The following is a 20,227-nucleotide window of genomic DNA, read 5'->3' as shown; positions in this document are numbered from 1 at the left end:
TCTCCTTTAAATGTCAGACCACTCCATTATCTCACATCACATTTTGCATTGATAAAGAGCATTATCAGTAATTTGAGAATCCTTTTAGATTTCCCTTGTGCCTTCCTACTCAAAATCTGATTTACCTAGAATTGAGAATTCTGCCTAAACTTATACCCACACTGTTAACACTGCCATTGCTTTGTTTTATAGGCTGGGATATTACAATTACCTCCTAAATGATCCTCTGGCCTGCAGTGAACTTTTAATAAATAGTATTTACTAAATGAGTGTCTCACCAAGTGTTAAATGTTCCATATCTGATTACAAAATGATCTTGTTAATGAATATTTCTATTCATGTCGTTTGTCATTTATTTGCTTAGGTCTTTCACTGCCTTCCAGATTTGACTTGCTAAGTTCATGTGTTTTTTTTGTTTTTTTTCCCCCAGTGTCCCCCCATCCCAACTCCAGCATTCTTAAGTATACACTACAGACATCCCATTCCAATTCCATTCCTTGGGCCCCTCTTGAATTTCCATAGGAGTTTGGTGCAATTCTTGGAAGGGCTTGTCCTTCCTCAGTATCCCTTACCTTTAGTATAGTCTGATTTTTAGTAAGTACTGTTTGCTGAAGGAAATGTCATTTAGTAAGTAGTTGTTGATTCTTAAGAGTTTTTGATCAGTTATTTTTCCCTGGTACTAATTAATAGGACAAATACTGAAAGAAAAATTGCAAAAGCTGTTATTTTGAATGTTTTTTCAAGATAAACCACCATGAAAACTACTGAGTAGATCTAAGTGTCAAGACAAAACATTTTTTTTCTGTTAGTTTAAGTAGGCCATTTCTTAATTCTTCATAAGTTTAAAAATGTTTGAAGTTATCAGTCAAACCATGCTAAGTGGAGATAGACTTCTTAGAAGTTGTAAAAGTATGGAGTCAAAAAATTGCACATGAAACATTTACATGAACACTTGTTGAACCATAAAGCAATTGTGAACAATCTCAAGAATTTTGTCAAAGAATGTACTTGATCATAGTGGAGCTAAACTGGAAAACACTTAAACTAGATAGTAAAAGTTTGGAATTAAATGTCTTCATGAAAGTATGAGAGTTTTGTTTTGATTTTGATTAAATAATTTGTTATCAGTTTGTGGGTTTTGACTAAAGCAGTACTTGGGGATGTGACTTGAAAGCCTGCAATTAGGAAAATAGAGTTAAGTCAGCTAAATTTTCATTTCAAGACTACAAAAAAAAAAAAAATTAGGATGTGAGAAGAAAAAGTAGGAGCAGAAGGCTTTCACTTCAAGCAAAGTTTTATCCTTTCATCTGAAGCACACCTGCATTTTTTAGTACATACACCAAAAGGCTGTGGTTGGCAGTGATAACTGAGAAAGGGAAACACTAATTTCTAGCTTGCTCCTTTAAGTATTTCTAGAACTTTATGCAGATACCTTAGTGGATCCTCGTATATTCTCCCTGAGTTGGCAGAAGTGGAAAGGGTATGAAACTGCAGGACACTGATGTTTATAGGGAGAATACCAGGGTGGGGTTTCACATGTGTGGATATTTTAAGAGTTTGAATTCTTAAGTAATGTCAGGGGAAACCGCCTCAAATGCAAGAAACTCAAGAAACTCGTATGAGTTCCAATTATAGGAAGCATGAGGACAGTCTCAGCGAAATCATAATTGCTGAAAAGCCAGAGAAAAGGATGGGAACAATGATAATAATGGTGGTAGACTAAAGAAGCAGTTCAACCTCTTATAAAGAAAAAAGCTATGTCAGGGTGTCAGGGAATATTTAGAAAATAGAGATGATATCCAAAGCATCTGTTTAAAAATCTAGAATTTACACGCCTAAAAAGAAAAAGGATGTCCTTTGGCATAATGATTGATGGAAATCTGTTCACACAAAACATAGTGTTAACTGGGTATATGCTTTATTATGTAATTCTCTTTAAAAGGAAGTTGTTTATATATTATTGGACTTATATGCAAGGAAAAATACAGTACCACAGTTCTAGAAGGAAGAAATGGAAGTACATTGCACTGTTGTAATGTGGTTGTACATTACAGTGTTATGCATCTTGAAAGTAGACTGAAAAGTTGAAAGGGGAGGGGTAAATAAATAGTAATGAAGCTAGTAAAAGAAAATAGGACAAAGAACATGGGATGGGGATGGTGGGTTTAAACCGAAACTATCAATGATTATGCTAAAGGTAACATTAAACACTGATTAAAAGAGATTATCACTATGAAAAGGGGAAAACATGCTCTTACAAGAAACCCAGTGGAAATTAATAGGTTGGAAATGAAACGTTAGCAGAAGAAATAAATTTCAGGAAGGAGATTTGAGAGCAAAGAAAAGGATGAAGGTTTTTTCATGGTGATAAGAAAGTCAGTTTGGTCACTTCAGTTCCAAAATAAATGAAGCAAAAATTGACAGCTGAGAAGCAAATGTAAAAAGCCCACAACAGATTTGTGTAGCTGTCATAATTTATGTAATTGAGTACAAATATGGGTATAGAACATTTGAAATCTACCAATCGACCTATTTCACTTTGTACAACTTAAGAATATATGCTTTCAAATACACAACTGACTGAAAAGGGGTCATGCTGAGGTCACAAGTCCACATACTGTGCAGTTAGATTGGTATGAAGTACAAAAACACAGCTATGATGATAGAAGTGATGGTTGGGTCAGTGATGTTTATATACTATATTGGAACAACCATTTTGGTTGGTAAGATTGTACTTCTCAAATCTGGTGATTACAGTTGTGTGTACCTATGTAAAAATACCACTGAGATGTGTGGATAACTTTTGTATGTTGTATGAATATTATATATTGAAACAATATAATGGTGCCTACCCAGAAGTACAGACATGCAAATAATAATCTAAGTCTATACAGGAACTGATGAAAGTTTTTGATGATTTTAGATTTACTGAAAAGTTGCAAAGATTAAAATAGAGTTCCCCATCCCTCATCCAGTTTTTTCTGTTGTTAATATATAACCATAGTATATTTGTAAAAGGCAAGAAAACCAGTATTTGCACATTAACATCTCTTTTATTTGAATTTCACCAATTTTTTCACATTTTTATTTCATGACCCATTTAAAGAGTACCATACTGAAATTAAATGTAGTGTCTTCCTATTCTGGTCTGACAAGTTTCTCATTGTTTCATAAAGATCTCGGTCTTGTGTACCTTATAGAGGCACCCCTACTTGGGTTGAGGTTTTTCTAAAGACTGCTATGAAAGTGAAGTCCTTATTCCCATCCCACGTCAGGGGTGCATACATAATATCTATGACATCTCTTGTCTGTGATCCATTTTGTGTATAGTAAGGTTTATGTTCATTTATATTTCCTTATAGATGACCTAGTTTTTTCCAGCGCTCTTATTCAAGATGTTTTTATAATGCCTTTCACAAAAATCAGTTGAATTTGAATGTATACATATCTATATCTACATTATGAATGCACATAAAATACTTTCTAAAACATTCACTGAACTGTTTGTCTTAGTCCATTTATGCCACTATAACAGAGTAACAGGTTGGGTAATACATAAAGAACAGATTGGTTTCTCTCAGTTCAGTAGGCGGGGAAGTTCAAGATCAAGGTCTCAGCATTTGATGTCTGGTGAAGGCACAAGGGGGGAAAAGGGAGCAATTGCCTCTATTTTGAAACAAGATCTCACTACATTGTCCAGGTTGACCTCAAGCTTGGAATCCTCCTGCCTTGGCTTCCTGAGTAGCTAGGGTTACAGGCATATGTCACCATACCTTGGGCATTAGTTGTTACATTTCAACATCTGGATTTTGAAGGCACATACTCAAACCATAGCAATGTCTATGCCAGTTTCACACTGCCTTGCAAATAACAAAAGTGTGGTTAGTTTATAAATTCTATTAAGCACAAATGAAAGGCATTCAAAGTGGACTGATTAATTTCAAAGCGAGCTATGAACATTGATGTGGCTGTATCACTGTACTATGCTGATTTTAAGTCCTTTGGGTATAAACCGAGGCGTGGAATAGCTGGGTCAAGTGGTGGGTCCATTCCAAGGTTTCTGAGCAATCTCCATACTGCTTTCCAGAGGGGCTGCACCAATTTGCAACTCCACCAGCAATGTATGAGTGTGCCTTTTCCTCCACATCCACCCTTAACAAGACCCCCATAGTGCAAGAAATAAAAGCAAGAATCAATAAATTGAATAGATTCAAACTAAAAAGATTTTTCTCAGCACAGGAAACAATAATGTAAAAAGAGAGCCTGCAGAGTGGGAGAAAATCTTTTCCACACACACTTCAGACGGAGCACTCATCTCCAAAATTTATAAAGAACTTAAAAAACTTTACACCCCAAATACAAAAACCCAATCAATAAATGGACTAAGGAAATGGGCAGCCACTTCACAGAAGAAGATATGCAGGTGATCAACAAATATATGAGAAAGTTCTCATCATTCCTAGTAATTATAGAAATGCAAGTTAAAACCACCCTAAGATTTCATCTGACTCCAATTAGAATATTATCAAGAACACAAGATGTAGAGACTTTTGGATGTTATTTTTGTATCCCTAATTACAGAATAGTGTCTGACATAGATTAGGTGCTCAGTGAGTGTTCATTAAATGAATGGGGGAAAAAAAAAAAAACAGTTGACTTTATGGAGACAATTTCAGATACTTTCCATCATAATGAGGCAATGAAGGGCCTGCTTACATGGAACTAATTATTAATCTTGTGGGATTTGTTGTTTGTTCTTGGTGTTGGGATTCAAACCCAGGGTATGCATATGCTAGGCAAGTGCTACCACTGAGCTACACCCCCAGTCCATTTTTGCCTATATTTAAGATTTCTTGATGGAAGTTCAACAAAAGTAAACTTCAAATTCATCAACACTATCTAAATATTGATATGTAGATATTAAAACTATAAGATACAGGGATACAATTTATGTGTTGAAAAATCTACGGAAGAATTTAAAAATATAAAAAGTGAGTTTTGCTTCAAAACTTTTTTTAAAAACATTTGAATTCATGGTCTTTATTTAATCTTCCATAAGTTTATTGATTCATCAGAGCTGAAAGTTTGTGAACTTAAAGGAAAAAAAAGCAAGTACAGTTACACAATAAATAGTTCTCTAGGAAAGAAATCAGAGGTTTCCTAATAAAGCATACAGTAGTTTTGTAGAAACTGTGGATAGCATACTGCTTGTTATTAACTTTTAGACCACTAGAAGGTGATGTTGTTTCAGACCAATGCAATGCAAATTATTTCTCTAATGAGCAAAAAGTGGCTAACAAGAATCCAACTACCAGCTTCCTTTGTATGAAGACTCAGATCCTCAAAGTCATAAGATTGCAAGGTGAATAGCAACAAATCAGGTAACTTAGACTGTGAGGAAACAAAATGTTAAAAAGGTGTTACACAAAAGGTCTGAAATGTAACACGTTTAATGCATTGGTGTCAAGGTGACTAAATGAGACTAATGTTAATTCTTTGCTAATACATAACCTGATACTTAAGAAGTGCAGCTTATTACAACATGCAGTACAATAGAAGTAATCATTTTAAAGAAGTCAAGTATTCATAAATAAAAATGAGTAATTTTCAATAATCTGGAGAGACATTAGGCCTACTTTATTTGCTATATGAATAACATTTCTTAAATATATCCTTACACTAGAATTTTATTAATTCCTGAAACTTGAATTTGATGTAATTTATCCAAATGCAGTCTTGTATCTGAGAATTACAAATATTTCTTACTTTTGCATTATTTTAGAAAAACTCTCAAATATGAGTTTGATATTAGTTCAAAGTAATAAAAAAAAAGTTTGGGGAAGATTTAAAAGGTAAGCCACATTGCTGTTCCTTCCTAGTTGTTGTTTTCATTGTAAATGTGACATTTTATTAAATAAAACTCAAAAGTGCAGGAACTTTTAAAGTGACAGAGAAACAAAATGAAATCAGTATCGTGATTAATGCAGGTGGTTCAGATGTACTTTAAATTACATTCTTGCTTTTTTCCCATTAAACACAATACAACACTACAATGATGTTTTCTCAAGCTCTTACAGAATCAAAACAACACAAAGAATACAGAATGACCTAACCTATTTTCAGCTTTATATATATTTGCGCCCAAACAGAACATCGGCTAAACTAAGGCAAAAAATTTACCTGACTTTGAAACTAACTGGGTTCTTAAAATTAATATGAATCAGTCTGACTGGTGGTCTTCACAGTGCCATACAATTAGGTCTGAGTTTTTTAAATATGAGGAAAAATTAAATTTGTAAAATTTTAAAATCTTTTTATTTTCTACACAATGTGAAGAGGTGGAAAAGCCAAACCTACAGAGATTTATGAAAAAACTGGTCTCCACATTAATTTTCATCTAATGAGAGCAGTTGTGATGTCTTAGTAAAGAACACTGATTTAAATAAGGAGAATGGAGAGGAAATGGCTGAGTAATTTTGGATACATTCTTTAACTCCATGGAACTTCAATTGCCTCACCTAAAGAGGAGGAGGAGGGGGGGGGGGAGGAGGAGGGAGGATAATAATAATGGCAATAGTACCTGTAGGATCTCTGATAAAATGGTTTTGAAAACATGAAAGTAGCAAAATATTGGCCTACTAAAATATGTTACTAGGCAATTATCCTATTTTCACAGGCGAAGTTTTATGTGGATTAAATGCAGTTTCTAGTTCTAATTGAGAAAGAGCAAGGGGTGGAAAAAGATGGGAACGCTTTGGGAGGAAATGCTTCTTCCTCGCCGACCTCTAGCTCACTCAGTCTGGCGGCAGTTGATTTCATTCTTTCACATACATAGGTGTCTGTCATCTGCCTCTAGCAACTTTTGCCCTAGCTGATTTTCTTTTAGGGGAGGAGGAAAGGATAGTAGTTGGGATTTCTTCGTGTTTGAATCTGATTGTTGTTGTTGTTGTTGTTTGCGTCTATTCCCTTAAATCTCCAGACACTGTATTAACTTTATAGTTTCACTGGCGCCCTGGGACCAGGACAGCATGGTGTTTTCATGATCAGCCTAGACTCCTGAAGTAAGAAGGAAAACGTTGTACCAGCTCACCTGTATGAAGGACTGTCGTTGCTAAATTGCTTAAGGATAAGTGATTTGCACTTGGAGGGGCTACAAAAGGGCTTCGGGAGGATAGGGTCCCAGTTTGAGGGTCTGTGGCTAGAGGACAGATGCTCAGGTCCGCCTTCGGCGGCTCTCCTGGAAAGCCCAGTGAGACATTTTAACAGCTCGCCACCCACAGATACTCCCCTGCGGGAGAACTGGAGGAGGCGCCGGGGCCAGCAAAAAGGCAAGCGGCTGACGGGTCCTGCCAGGAGCAGGGGCATTTGGAGAGGAGTCCGCCTGGAAGTGTCCTGCAGCGGCGGGCGGGGAAGCCAGCAGACTACGGGGAGGAGCGCTCCTTGGCCTCTCCGCCCTCCCCCCACCCTACTTCAGCCCACACCCACAGCGCCCCGCCCCTCGGACTTAACTGAGGGGCCGGGCGCCCAGCCTCGCCTGGGAGCCCGAGGCTCTCCCGAGCGTACCACGCGTCTGCCTGGCCCCCGAGGCTCCGGTGGCGCTGCAGCGGGAGTAGCGGAGCGTGGCGGCGGCTGAGCCCCGCACCATGGAGGGCAGCCCGGTCCCATCCTGGGTCGCCGCCCGCCTCGGCCACTGCCCGATACCCGTCTGCCAGCTCTCGTTGCTGCTCTCCGGGCGCCGTCCCCTCCTCACCTCAAAGTCAACATGAAGGAGACCCGGGGCGACGGCGGGGACGCCCCCTTCTGCACCCGCCTCAACAACTCCTACCCGGGCATGTGGGCGCACGAGCGCTCCGCCGAGGCGCGGGGCAACCTCACCCGCCCCCCAGGGTCGGGGGAGGACTGCGGATCCGTGTCAGTGGCCTTCCCGATTACCATGCTGATTACCGGCTTCGTGGGCAACGCGCTGGCCATGCTGCTCGTGTCTCGCAGCTACCGGCGCCGGGAGAGCAAGCGCAAGAAGTCCTTCCTGCTGTGCATCGGCTGGCTCGCGCTGACCGACCTGGTCGGGCAGCTGCTCACCACTCCGGTGGTCATTGTCGTGTACCTCTCCAAGCAACGTTGGGAGCAGCACGACCCATCGGGGCGGCTGTGTACCTTCTTTGGTCTGACCATGACGGTTTTTGGGCTATCCTCGCTCTTTATCGCCAGCGCCATGGCCGTCGAGCGGGCGCTGGCCATTCGGGCACCACATTGGTACGCGAGCCACATGAAGACATGCGCCACCCGAGCCGTGCTGCTCGGTGTGTGGTTGTCAGTGCTGGCCTTCGCCCTGTTGCCGGTGTTGGGTGTGGGCCAGTACACTGTTCAATGGCCTGGGACGTGGTGCTTCATAAGCACCGGTCGAGGAGGCAACGGGACTAACTCTTCCAACAACTGGGGCAACCTTTTCTTCGCCTCCACCTTCGCCTTTCTGGGGCTCTTGTCTTTGGCCGTCACCTTCGCCTGCAACCTGGCCACCATTAAGGCCCTGGTATCCCGCTGCCGGGCCAAAGCTGCGGCATCGCAGTCCAGTGCCCAGTGGGGCCGGATCACAACGGAGACAGCCATTCAACTCATGGGGATCATGTGCGTGCTGTCAGTCTGCTGGTCGCCGCTTTTGGTAGGTAGTTCAGGGTATGGGAAGGTATCGGTTTGGGCTGAAAATGGAGCCTTCTAGAAGTGACAGCACCTGTGTTGTGTTTGCAACCCCAGAGCATCTAGGAGACCTCTCCTGCGCTATCTGGGTTGCTACTTGGGAGCTGAGCTCCTCACTTGTTGAGCACCTTCCAAGTGCCAGGCATCGCCTTAGGCACTGGTTAGGCACGATTGCAGATCACTGCCCAGAGAGTACAGGAGACTCAGGTATCATTTTCAGTGCACGTACACAGGTTGAAGTTTATGCTTTAGAAGAATGGTGAGAAAACCATAGCCTGATACTGTGTGCTTTCTCCTTATTTCTAATGCCTCTTATATTTAAGGTAATTTTCAGCCCATAAAAGTACCCTACATGCCACCCCAGACAGGCGCCACCCTTTTGCAGCTTCTGAGCTGCAAACCTATGCTGACTTTACTTTTAGAATGATTTTGAACGGGAGAAAAGAGAGTAAAGGCTGCGTCTTTTTTTTTTTTTTTTTTTTTTTTTTTTTTTTTTTTTTAATTCCTGACATCTTTTTAAAATTTTTATTCTTTTTTAAAATTCCTGACACCTTTTAAATTTTTATGTTTATGCTTTTATGTTTAGTTTAGATGGACCTTTATTTTATTTATTTATATGTGGTGCTGAGAATGGAACCCAGTGCCTCACACATGCTAGGCAAACACTCTATTCCTGAGCCACAGCCACAGCCCCTGAAAGTTGCATCTTGAGCAGCAATTTGTCCTGTAGGAAGAGCTTGAGTTAGTCATTCCTGGGACCCAGCAACCCAATAACTCTCTGTAGTCAGCATTTACTTGTTCTACCAAGCACTCAGGGATGGGACGAGGAATCCTGGGAATAGGAGATAAGGGTTTCTCCACCCTCCATCTCCTCACACCAGCAAATCTTCCAACTACCCAGGAGCAAGAAATGCTTCCCCATGCTCCCTACCCACCACTCTTACATAGTATTTTTGAGGTGTTTTTTCCTGCAATAAGCTAAAACTTCAGTTGGTGAATGCTGTTTACTAATGGCTGAAGAATTAATGCTTATTTAGGATTCAGGCATATGTTGAAGAAGGAGCTACCTGATTAAGGTCTCAGAGTTATAACTGATTATCTACGGGACCTGTAAATTTATAAACAGTTTGGAAAACCTCTAAAGCACATGGATGTGGATTTCAGAATCTATCACATAGTTTTTTAATGCATAACATAAAATTTACTATTCCAATTATTTTTAAGTGTAGAGTTGGATGACAATAAGGACATCAACATTGTGCACCATATATAGTTTTTAAATTCTTGCTTGTCTTTTAAAATAGAAAAGCAGTCCTCCCCTCTGCTCTCTCCTGCATTTGACAAAGCAGACATTGGAGAATTCCTGTGTGTAACTGGTGTGGAACATTTGAACACAAACCTTGGCTCCAAATAGTGACGTGGTGACAAGAAGAGTTATGTTGGGACTTAACTTCCCACGAGTCACTCTATGGTACAGTTCTGCGTTCCAGCAGCTAGAATTCAGGCTGGTGTCATTATCAAAACCAGCACCAGTTTTAGACATTATTTGCTTCTATGGTTGAGGAATTGATAGTATGTAGGTGACCAAACAGGAGGAAAAAAGAGTTATGTCAAAAAAAAAAAAAAAAAAAAAGCCCCCAAAGCCCAAAACGACAGCAAGAACAACAACAAAACTTTACTGAAGCTAACGTAATTTTCAAGGCACATAGAATGTCTAAATTTTTCACAGCTGTCATTTGAGTTCCTTGTCTTTGAGTTTTCTGTATTGCACAATTTATATCCTAGAAAAAAATGCAGTTAAATCATTTGAATAAAATGCATACCATCCTGCTAATCAAATTTGTAACTTGTTTGTTTTTAAGAGGAAGAGAAACTAGGTATTTTTTATTTGGAAACTTTCACTCAAATAGCATGAATATGGTAGCCTCAGGAAGAATAAAACAATTTTGAAAATTGTAACAGCATAATCAGACTCACTCTCTGGAGAAAGACTATATTTAAAATTAGTTTTATTTAATTTTCAATTAATATCTCCATTCAGATAATATTTATTGATTTGTGGCATTTTATCAAACACTTCATAAAAAATTAAACTCAACATGTGATCATACCAAAGAAGATAAATTCAGTTTCAAAATAGGTACTTTCTGGAAGAAATGGTTCCATCTTCTGTTTTGTGTACCACTGAAATTAAATCTCCACTTATCTTCAGAAAGATCTATAATACAAAGATGGAATTATTTCAAAGGAAGAAACTGGCACAACTGCCTTAATAGGTTAGGGAATTACAAGAATGAAAATACCAGGACCCAGTAAATAGAATCTTCAGTGTATTAATGTTAAAGTGAGAAATCATATTTTAGACTTGTTTTTTCAAGCTATGGGTAAATATATATTTCTAAGTGCTTTTTTTGGATTGGCCATAGGACACTTAATCAAGTTATCCAGATTCTTTACTTAAAAGGACCTTGAATATGTCTTACATTGAAAGACTATCACATCTATAATAATATTCAACTGTTACTGTAGCAAAACTTAGCAGAGAAGAGATGCCATAATAAGAAAATATTCCCACTGCCACAAGCTCCTACTACAAAAATACTTAAATGGAGGGTTTGTGTATGGTGCACATAAAAGCTTGTTTTCTTATTCTTTTTTCCTAGAAATTTCACAAAATACAATATGAGATGTGAAATTAATGTCGACAATAATGAGGTGTGATATATGAATATATATCACATATACGAATATGAATATGGGATGGACAATTCAATGAAAGGATACATCACAGTGATAGATGACGTATAGCTCATAGTCACTCCTCATTTAATGTATCAAGTTGCTGTTCTGTTGGAATCAGCCCAGGAACTCAGAAATGCGATCTTTTTGACTTACTGTTATTGTTTTATATTTCATGAGACATGCCTACCAAGTAGTCCAGTTATTTGACATAATAGCCAAGGTTCCAGGAGCAGGAAACAGGATGTTGTTCAAAGGAAGCCATGAGTACATTTTATCTTTTTATCCTGGCACCCCTAAACAGGTAGAATGTGGTTAATACTGTACCTGTCTTAAATATAAAGCTAGCAATTAGCCAATTCAAAAAAGCTGATAGAAAATATAAAGCTAACTATCAACTGTAAACAGGAAGATGGTAAGAACAAACAATTTCTCATCTCCAGTGTTGGAGCTTTTGCCTTTAATTTGAACCAGCAAATTCTCCGCTTAGTGTCCACAAATTCGATTAGGATGCTTCAATTTGAGAAGATAATTTACAATATGGTTGGAATTTTTTCTAAAAAATTGAGGAATGACTGATGTATTTTAAGTGAAATTTTCCTTTAATCTGCCACACATGGTAGATAGATGTGCTAGATTATTTTACAAAAGGAATGCATTTTATAGTATATAAAATATTTCTCAATTTCTAATCATCTTTGCCTACAGATTTCTGCCATATTTAGGATGTTGCTTCAGGAAAAATGGTTAAGCCTGTGAATCTGTTCTATAGGAAAGTCCTCTATAGTTTGTTTTTATGAAAGTTAAGATTTTTTTCATTATTATTTACATTTTTGAGTTTACAACAATATACTGTGGAGGGGCTACTGCTGAGACTTATTTTTTCTTATTTTTGGGGGGAGGGTTGCTGGTGGTTGAACCCAGGGCACCATGCATGATAGGCAAGCACTCTACCACTGAACTACACCTCTGGTCTAAATAGACTTACTAAAAACTGCTCAAAGAGTTATAATCTGTTCAGAGGAGCAGAATTTCCATATTTATGAGTGAAGCAATTAAGAACAATGATGCAAGATAGGGTATAATTCATGCCTTCCAATTAAGAAAAAAGTTCATCTAAATTGACCAGAGTAGGCATTCTGGAAGAGGCAGATGGTGCAACAAGACTTCATGGCTGACCCAAGGGTGCTCAGGTACCCAGCCAATGACAACAGAGTGTTCACACTGAAACAATGGGGGTCATGGTTTGAAAATGTTCGTGGATCCAGATGTAGTCACTAAAAGACAGGATGAGGATTTTGCTCTTTTGCCAGTAGGCAGTAGAAACTCTTTTTGGGGTTTTTGAATGAGGAAGAGTTTATTGGCAGAGCTGCAGTGTGTAGATAGATATGGGCTGGAAAATGAGAACATGAGATCAGTTGTGACTTGCTTTTGAGGTCAATTGGGGCCTTAGGTTAGAGACAGAGAGGGAAGAGAAGAGTTATAGAAGAAAAGGTAAGAGAGATGCTATTAGAAATATAAGAAAGGGGGCTGGGACTGTAGCTCAGTGTTAGAGCATTTGCCTAGCATGTGTGAGGCATGGGTTCGATCCGTGGGCACCAAATAAAAATAAATAAATAAAATAATTATTTTTAAAAAAGACTGGATCTTATAAAAAAAAAGAAATATTAGAAAAGCTCAGTTGATTTTAGGACATCTGCTGAGGCACCTACTAAGTCCTCTGAGCTGTGTGCGCTGAAAGTCTTCACATACATTGCCTCATCTAATTGAATCCTGTAAGAGTGTTACTATCATGTACATCATTCAGATAAAGAGCTTGAACATAGGATATCAGGAGCAGACTTATAATTCAGGTTATCTGACTCTTGAGTCTCAGTTTTCTTTTTGTTTGTTTAGCTTAGAGGCCATGGATTCTAGTCTTAAAAATAGCACAGAGCAAGTTACATATCCATTTATCTGTAAAGCACAGAGTTAGTGCTACTAGACTTTTAATGTAAGATATTCTGAAGTTCTTTTATTTTTTTAATTATTTTGAGCTTGTTATTTAACTATGATATTCCAGTTGTATTTTTTAAAATATTCTTTAGTCGTAGATGGACACGATACCTTTATTTTACTTTTATGTGGTGCCAAGGCTCAAACCCAGGACCTCATGCATGCTAGGCAAGCACACTACCACTGAACTACAACCCCAGCCCTGAAGTTCTATTTAGGAGAATCATAGTTCAGTGAACCAAAATGGGCAATTCAGAAGGGGGACTGTTTTGTTGGTATTATTGGAAGGGGACCCCTAAGTGACAGCAGCTTTTGAATACAACACACATAGGGTGATGGTGGATGATCTCAATGATATCTCTATCCAGAAGCCAATATAACTTGAAGATTAATGAGATAAATCAGGGCTAAAAAATGCAAATTTTAAATTTTCGGTTTACAAGAGACAGCCAAGAATTAAACACTCCTTAAGCTTTCATCTTTGAAGAAATTCAGATGGTCTTGAATTGTAGCATAATTGTGACTCATCGGCCTTTCTTTTGAAAAAAGCTGTAAAGGTCAATAACTCAATTATAAAAGTTTCCGTAGGTTCATTTTTTTGGGAATAACACTCAGGAGTATACACTGCAAGCATTTAGGCTATGACTGTTCTGGGGAGCCGAGGGGTGATAGGTGAAGGAGGTCAAGTGCTTTGCTTCGGTTTTCAGTTCTGGCTCTGTTGTTGGGAGGCAGTGTGGGGAAGTCCTCCCGAAATGCTTTACATTTGTGTAGCACTTTTATAATTCACCCATGTTCCACATTTATCTCCCAACTCAGATGTGCAGAGACATAACATTAAATTCTGCCTCCCCTATTTTCTGCAATTCCTCATCATGGAGATAAGTAGGAAGTGTGTACTTTGAGTCCCACCATCCCTGCTTCTTGAGGATTATTAGATGTCCTTCAAGTCCCCCTTTTCTCCAGAAAATTCCAACTTATATACAAAAAGGGGTAACCAAATTAATCATTCTTGAGAGTTCTTCTTATATCTTGTCCCCTTAAGTATGTGATAACATTTTATATGAAATGTAATAATTCATTTGTATAAAGACATAACAGATGGACAGATGGGCAATGTGTGACTTCATTAATGAGAGGGACACACACACAGACACACAGACACAAGTAACACTGCAGAGTGGAAATTCTCCACAATTTGTGCAGACTGCGATCTTACTTTGAATACCTCTCTCCGTCTTTGCAATTGTCACTTTACCCCACAACCATGCAATGATAGCCGCCATGCAGTCACCCCTCTTGGATTGGTGTAGGTCTCCAGTTAGAAGACACTTTCTTAAAGAAGGCTTCCTTGAACCTCTTAAGGCTTAGTGTCATGTCCCAGCCTCTGGTCTCATAGTATTCCACATTTCCCTGACACAGTCTGAGTCACATGTTAGTTAATTGCCTTTCTGTTCTCTTAGATCTCCTGATGCAGGTATAGTGTCTGTCTTGTGTATTACTCTTTTCCTAGGAACTATCATAATTGCCTGCCATGTAAGGGGCGCCCAACTCATGCTTATTGACTGAATATCTGAGCACTAGAATCAGAAGTCAGGTTCTAGTCCCACTTAAAAAAGCAATTAGATATGTGGTCTTACACAGTCTTCTGTGAACTATTTTCTTTTCTTTTTTCCCTGTAAAATAAGAATAAAATCACCTATCCATTTCACAGGATTATAATGAAAAATAAGATAAATATGCATGAAAATAATTGGGAGGTGTACCATGCTGTGACGTTGTCTAAGTGCTAAAACCTTTTAGGGAGCTGGGAATATTCTTCCATATTAGGAATACTATTATGGTGTTTTACTGGATAACTGCATTGACATTTTGTGTTCAGATTATCTTTCCTCAAAAACACTAGAAAAAGAGACAAGTAGTGTTCTGCAGCTTGCTTAGTTATATTTCAGAGACAAGGAAAAATGTGGTGCAGGGTGTAATTGTCAAAAAGAAAAAAAATAAGAAATGGTAAATCACATGTGCATGAATTTTATAAGGCATTGTAACTCCCCCTACCCCTTCTCTGTCACCAGCGCTCATCTGCATTCTCTCAGTCCTGGAACCCATTCCCCTTTTCAGCTTCTGGTTAGCTTCCTAAAATCGAAAACATGCTGAGTTCCAACTCCCTTACCATGAAACCTGCAGGAACAGCCACTGCCGTGTACTCTGAAGACCTTGTCAGGTGTAGACTTCTCTCTTGCTCCATGCTATCAGAGGGGGAGGCTCCATCCTCTGCAGCAAGTGTTCCGCTCCCCCTGAACAATCATCCTCCTGTGTTGGAGGTGAACTTGGCCTCTCCTGCTCCCCGGTCCCATTGTGGTAGCTCCTTCCAGTCATGTTCTCTTCCTGCAGCTCTTCAGTGCACAGACCTGTCCTCAACTAACTGGGTAAGGTGAACTTCTTGTGCAGCTGGTGGGCACAGTCATTCTCCAGACTTCTTAAGGATGGAGTGTGGGCCTCAGCTATCTTCATCTCTTCACAAGTAACCAGAACTGTTGGGCTGAGTGGAACCTCTGCTACCTACTCACAGTCCAGAATTGAATTCACATAAGCCTTAAATCAGACCAAAGTGTGAGGTCTATACAGCCTCACACCGTTTGAATAAATCCTAACAACACGTTAATATTATTTGCAGACTCCAAATAGCACAAAGGCTATTTTCCCGTTCAGTCACCAGCCCAGATATTCTCTGGAGCAGCGTTCAGATGAAGGATGTTCAGGGGTTCACAACTTAATTCTGATAGAAAAAAGAAAATTAGCTACCCATGTAGGTAAAAGTCATGTAATAAAAATACAAGATAAATCTTATGCCAAATAGTATTAATTGTTTTAAATCTTGGTAATTCCAAAATGAAAGATCACGTTGGAGCTGGAAGCCTCTTTAAGCAATGATCGATAAATGAATAAAGTGTAATTTTTTAAATGTACCTTTCACCAAGTCTTTGATAGTTCCTGAAAGATTTGATTTGCTTATCTTTTTGTCCCTCTTTCTGAATACTTAATAAATGTCATTTTAAATGATTGCGAATGTGCTTCTGTTGGTGTGACTCATGAAAATTTGGGAAGAGAAGAATGTTGTTAATGTTGAAAAATAATGAAAGAGGGATTGTGAAAGATAAGATGCATTTTGGGAGATTCACAAGACAGTAAAATGGATCTTTAATTGCTATCTTGATGTATGACATTTCCCTGCTGCCAGACTCCTCATTTGGGTCAGAGCTTCTTGCAGATCACACACATCCCACTTCCCCAAGCAGAAGATGCTTCCACAGCCAGCTCCCAAGCCAGGGCACAGATCAGTGGTCCTGACTTATGACTCTCCTCTGTTTCCTGAGAGGTTACCGAAGACTCAGGTGAGGACCACTGAGAGAATAAGGCACTGGATGGCAAGGGACTGTGTCTGGTGTTGCCTCTGTCACATGGTGGAAGCCACTTTATCTTGGTGGTATTCCTTTTTCTCATCAGTAAGATGAAATGATTACTGACTCTAACCTTCCCTTCAGTTCTGACTTCCTATGACTCTAAATAGATAAAATGGTCCCCATTATAGATAATGCACTAGATGCATGAGAGGAAACACCTCTCTTTTATACAGCCATTCTATAAATATTTACTGAGTACTTGCTATGTTCTTACCACTCTGATCACCCGGGTGATACAGTAGTGACCAGTGTCTTATGATTTCTTATGGTTGTAAGGGTTAAGCAGTTACATAGCTATAGGGGGTGCTATTTATATTTTATTCTATGTGAATGACATTCTTTGGAGTTAAGCAGTGTGCCACCTGAACAGCTATCCATGTTCACTTAATAGTAAACCAGACATGATATCTTCTTTCATTAAGTTTTTGGTCTACTAAGGTAGATAGATATAATCACTTAATAAACAAATATAACCAATCTCATGGGTGTTATTGTGGCTGCTCTATGGCTAAGTGGTGCTACTGCTGCAAATAAATCTTGTGTGGGCGGAAGGACAGCGCTGGTCCGTAGTTGCCTTGATGACGTGATGAAGCATGGGTCTGCGCAAGCCGACGCACTGTGCGCTTGAACACCAACATGAGAGAGCCCATGAGTTCTCACCCATTTTGCCGACCATAATGCTCAGCTGTAATGCTAGAGCACAGACCCTGTGCTGAGGACCCAGAAGGCTGCAGGGCTCAGCCCACATGCTAGTCCACACTCAGCCCTCCATGTGCTTTTCCATGTGTTTTTCCTCTAGTGAATGTGGCCAAAGCCACCATGCTCCAATTCTCGTGGCTTCCCACCTCGGGAAAGCAGGTTAACTTCCTTGTTATTTTCTTTTGCAGAAGACCCTGGGCCCCTTAAGCATGATCTCCCGCTTCCCAAGTGACAGCAGTCTCTACCTGGGAGTGTTGAGTGGGTTTTCCTTTTATTACATGACAAAATTTCCACTATGTAAATCTAATCATTCTGCATTTACCAAAGTAAGTGGTTCTTACTTCTGTAACATCTGCTCCAATGTAATTTGCTTTGCTCATTGAAACAGAATCATGGACGGCTTCTGTCTTGCATATATAAACAAGGAGCATGTTAAAAAGGCAAGAGGAAAGTGCATTGGTGGGCCTGGGGGCTTAGGGAGGCATCTCTGTCATGTACTGATGAATCTTAAGAGGTGAGATTTCAAGGAAGAGAGCAGTATGTGAAACCATCAATGGTAGGAAAAAACTAGAGGCATTGGAAGAACTGAAAGAAAGCCAGATGGACCCATTTGAGTAAATCAAGGGAGAACAGCTTCAATGTAAGACTGGGGAAATAGGCAGAGCCAGATAATGCGAAACCTTTTCATCTGAGTTTGGAAGTCTGGATTTTTATGTCAAGAGCAATTGAAAGCAACCAGAAGTTTTGAGTAAAGTAGTGATTTGACCAGCTTTGAATGTGAAAAAGAGCCTTCAGCTTGCTTTATGATTTAGAGGAGTAGGACATCAAAGCCCTTGAGTCTGAAAACAGGGAAAAAGAAATGTCAATAGGAAGAAAAACTTTTTGCTAAAGTGTTGCTTTAAAAGAGGGGAGGGAAGTAGCATGGCAAAGAACTGGTGGGGGAGGTCAGCCGTGGGTCTGTGTGGAGCACAGAGAAAAATTAAACCAGGTGGTTGTGGGAATGGCAAGCCAGTCTGTTGTGGTTGAAGTACATTTGGGAATGCCAAGAAATACCATGAGTTCAGGGGGGATGGAAGGGTGAAGGAGGGAGGAGCACATTGGTAGATTGCCTTAAAGATTAGGAAGAAGAAATCTTTCATCTTGTGCAAGTTGTATTGCTTTTCTGTACTTGAGTTACATATTTGTTAAGTAAGAGGGTTCACTTTATACACTCTGAATTCATAAAGTCATTCAGTAATCAAATGTTTTATCTCTTTCTAGAGTGTTCTTAGTAAAAGTCAAACTTGATTCAAACACCTTTACTTACAGGAAATTTGTTGCTTTTCATGGAGCCTGATGCAATTTGTTAAAGTCAAGTATTGTGCCAGATTATTTCTCTCGTATAATCTTCCTAGTTTCCTATGGCAATCCTACACATTAGGTATTATTATCTCCAACTTATATAATAAAAAAATTAAAGCTGAAAGAGGCTGAGTGATTTCAACCTCAAGCTTGTCAAGCTGAGATGTAGAGAGGCTGGCTCTTTCCTCAGGATAACCCAATTCATCTTGATTTGTTCTTTGCAGTAGAAAAAAAATCATCTCCCTTAATGATTGAGCCAGAATCTGTCTTCCCTTTGGTTGCCACCCTTCAGTGCTAGCCCTATTCCTTGACTTTTTAGAAAATACTCATTTATTTAATTTCTTATTACAAAGAGGCCACATTTTTTAAATACACAATGCAATCTGTGCATGCATCCAGCATTGTACAGATTACCAGTGGATTAGCAGTTATATTAACAATGTAAATTTGTGGGTATTTACATGAAACTACTGCTGTAGATTTTTATACATTTTGAGCCAGGTACTCTAGTAAATATAGCAAATACCAGGGAGCTCAGATGCTGCAATCCATGAGAACCAGCTTTCAGAAGAAAGCCTGTATATTATCTCATGAAATTATTAATAGATCAAGTCCAAGAAAATAACTGAATGACAAAAGGAACATTTCAAAAGAAAATTTGGTGATAAAAATGTTAAACATTAGGTTTAAACATGTTAACACCTGGATTTCAGGACCTGGAAGTATACACTTCCAGGAATTTTAAGAAAAGATGCCTATATTATTCCTCATTATCACTACTGCATTCCAGAAAAGATTCAGGGTTGCTACAATGTCTTCCCTGCTAGTATAGACCATTGTTTCATAGTTCTAAAACATCAAGATGGCAAGTCACACAAGTTGGCTTTGAAATCAGAATCTTCTCACTCAAAATAAGGTAACACTAACATGATCTCCATTAAATTACAAAGTAATATCTTTCAAAATGTTGACTAGATTAAGAAGCCAGGCAGTGGTGCATTTTCGCTGACAGCCTGGAAGGTGCACCTTCGCTGACGGCCTGGAAGTGCCAACAACACCTGTCACCCAGAAGGAAGGAAGGGAGGGTGGAGTGCCACTATGTCAGGAGCTTGCAGGAGGAGATGACAAAAGCCTGCAGGCTTCCTTAGAGTTTTGCTTCCTCAGCTGTAGGATTGAGGGGGTGGGTTAGCTGGCTTTTAAGAAACTTTCTGTCTGATATTGAGTATCGGTGGAGTGTTTTTTATCCCCCTTTCACTCACATCTTTGATCTATACCCGAAGGACTTAAAAAGAGCATAC

The 20,227-nt window shown here is 39.3% G+C and overlaps 1 protein-coding gene across 1 annotated transcript in view; it reads left to right on the top strand.

The window, feature by feature from the left end:
• Window positions 1-7,623: 7,623 nt before the first annotated feature.
• Window positions 7,624-20,227, top strand: part of PTGER3 (prostaglandin E receptor 3) — a 72,172-nt gene continuing 59,568 nt past the window's right edge. The window contains exon 1 of the mRNA XM_079129172.1: window positions 7,624-8,659. Within this exon, the coding sequence (XP_078985298.1) occupies window positions 7,763-8,659 (897 nt within the window). The 5' untranslated portion in view covers window positions 7,624-7,762. The remainder of the gene's footprint in view (window positions 8,660-20,227) is intronic.

Source organism: Sciurus vulgaris (genome assembly GCF_902686455.1).
Source record: "Sciurus vulgaris genome assembly, chromosome: 1".
NCBI classification, from domain to species: Eukaryota; Metazoa; Chordata; class Mammalia; order Rodentia; family Sciuridae; genus Sciurus; species Sciurus vulgaris.
This window is presented reverse-complemented; position numbering and strand designations above follow the sequence as displayed.